Consider the following 2,345-nt stretch of genomic DNA (forward strand, 5'->3'; position numbering starts at 1 on the left):
ATGCACGCTCTAGGAGCATAGCTGGCGCCCCCCAGTCCCCTCTTGTTGTTGTTGTTCTCTGATCTGCTGGGTTGCCTATCTATAAATAGCCGGCCTCTCTTCGTCCATTCCCTTCCTCCCCAGCAGATCAACACCAGTTCTTCTCATCTCCTGTTCTAGTCCTTGTTTCTTGTTTTGCCAATACAATCTCTTGTCGCCTATCACACCTGCCCTGTCTTCTCTACTTCGCTTCCGCCCACGTCGTCGAGATCATAACAATCCTGGGGAGGAAACAGAGCCCATAACTCGTCGAGGACGGTCCGCTCAAGTCGTGTGAGGCGCGCAAACTCTTCTTCGGTTGGAAACTCTTCAAACGTCGCATACTTTTTAAACTGACGGACACGCTGATAATAGTGTCGCCGCTGCGCTCGGTTGACTCCAGCTCTACGGAGATGCAGTACGACTTGCTTCAAACCAAGCCTTTCATTGACGTAGCGCAGAAAAATTTGCATGAAATGCTCTTGTACGTTAACTTTGAGGTTTGTGAAGATGCTCGTAGCCGTGTACGCTGCGGTCTGATGGCAATACTGCATGCGGATGGGGGCGAATCCGTGAACATCACAGTAGTCTTGAACCCATGGATGCAACACTTGCACGATGACCGGATTGCCGTTGTAGCCTGGATTGTTTAGCAGCTCAAATATCACACTGATGTGCTTGTCGGTGATGTCCGGGAAATCGTGTAGAGGATGATCAGCTGTGGTGGGGGGCAGACGTAGCAGTCAGGACATTGGTTTATGGGAAATATACTGTGTACCTCAAAAACTCACCAAGGTAGTACTTGAGAAAAAAGCTGGTGTGGCGCGCAAGGATGTGAACATTGCCGACGAATGTTGTCAGGCGCTCCCTTTGCTCCCTTTGAACTTGATTATGGATGATTCGGTGAAGCAAAACCTTGGTGCTGGCATGTGTTTGCGGGCGGGGTCGTTGAGCTGGTGGTGGTGGCGGGGGTTCATACACCAGGGATCCACCCGGTGTGCTGGGAAAACGGAAAGGGATGGGCGCGGGAAGGTTCAGTGGGCGCTGCAGACCCCTGTCCGCAGGTGAAAGCCCTCGCTGCGGCTGCTGCTGCTGCCTGTCTTCATCGCCGGAGCTCTCGCCAACCATGTCTGCAATTGCTTGGGGCAAGTGGCGATGGACAGAGGGCGGGAGCTCGAATCGTGGGGTTTGCAATGGTGTGGCTGGCAGACATATGGGCAATTGCTGGGTAACCAGAGCAACCTTCCTCCTCTTCTGCCGTGGTGTGGTTGCTCCAGTAAATATGCACCACCACAGGTGCCCCTGGAGCGCCTGGTGTGATGACATGTTGGCTGTGCTGTGCCGAGACAGGTGTTGCAGGTGATTGCCGTGATGGCTGTGTGTCAAAGAACTTGCGTCAGTGCTGTGGTAAAGATTGCGGAGAGCAGGAAGGATTTACAGCCTGGCGCAGTCGTGGCGCAGTTGTGGCTTGTCGCCGCATCTCCAAGACCACGCTCTCCTCCTCTCAAACGAAACGTCAAGCGCTCGCAGCTCACGCAACTCACGCAGAGCACACTCTGAGCATGGAAACGTCTCGACGACAGCCCCCTCACCCCTGGCCAGCGCCCACCTCCTTCCAGCTCAAGCCCGGCAACTCACGCAGAGCAAGCGCATTTGAGCATGGAAACGTCAAGCAAGGTGAGTGGCCGCTGGCTGTTGACCGCCTGGGCTGGCGGTCCATATGGAGCACGACCGCCGCTTGCGGGAGGTCGACCTGCATGGGCCGTGCTGTCTGGGCGTCTCCGCTGGGTGTTGGCCGCCTGGGCTCGCGGTCCATGTTGAGCACGACCGCCGCTTGCGGGAGGTCGACCTGCATGGGCCGTGCTGCCTGAGCGTGTTTGCTATACGCTGATCTCACGGGCTGAGATGCTAACACCTTCCCTTCCCCCCTTCCCCTCTACCGCGCCGCAGGCCACGCCCCCGGTCGCACCCACCGCGGTCGAGGCTCTTCTGATGGGCATGGGCGAGACCTGCGCCACAGCTATCTTCGGCGACACGGTGGCCTTTTTGTATCCGCTGCTGGTAGACGCCGGCCTTGCCGCCCGGGACGCCAGCCTAGAAGACAAGGCCAAGGCGATTGGCCTTTTTTCACAGAAGATCAAGCAAGACAACCCCACCCTTGCTTTTTATATGGCCTTGATCCGTGGAACATGAGCATGGTGGAGGCCGCTGAACAGGTGCGCGCACCAAGTGGCACGGTCCTGGTGATTGCTGGCACATCGTTGGCGGAAGGGCCCACACAGACACTAGTCAAGAAACTCGCGAACAAGGTCCGGGAGGTAATCAAC

General features: G+C 56.8%; 1 protein-coding gene across 1 annotated transcript; it reads right to left on the reverse strand.

Annotated features, from left to right (window-relative positions):
• Nucleotides 1-200: 200 nt before the first annotated feature.
• Nucleotides 201-1,344, reverse strand: EV422DRAFT_619992 (uncharacterized protein; the record flags this gene model as incomplete). The annotated part of the gene is made up of 2 exons (XM_053074087.1): nt 201-736; nt 810-1,344. The coding sequence occupies 2 exons, from the start codon at nt 1,342-1,344 to the stop codon at nt 201-203; spliced, it is 1,071 nt and encodes a 356-aa protein (XP_052925738.1).
• Nucleotides 1,345-2,345: the final 1,001 nt, after the last annotated feature.

The sequence above is a fragment of the Fimicolochytrium jonesii genome, assembly GCF_025526975.1.
Source record: "Fimicolochytrium jonesii strain JEL569 chromosome Unknown EV422scaffold_11, whole genome shotgun sequence".
Taxonomy (NCBI): Eukaryota; Fungi; Chytridiomycota; class Chytridiomycetes; order Spizellomycetales; family Powellomycetaceae; genus Fimicolochytrium; species Fimicolochytrium jonesii.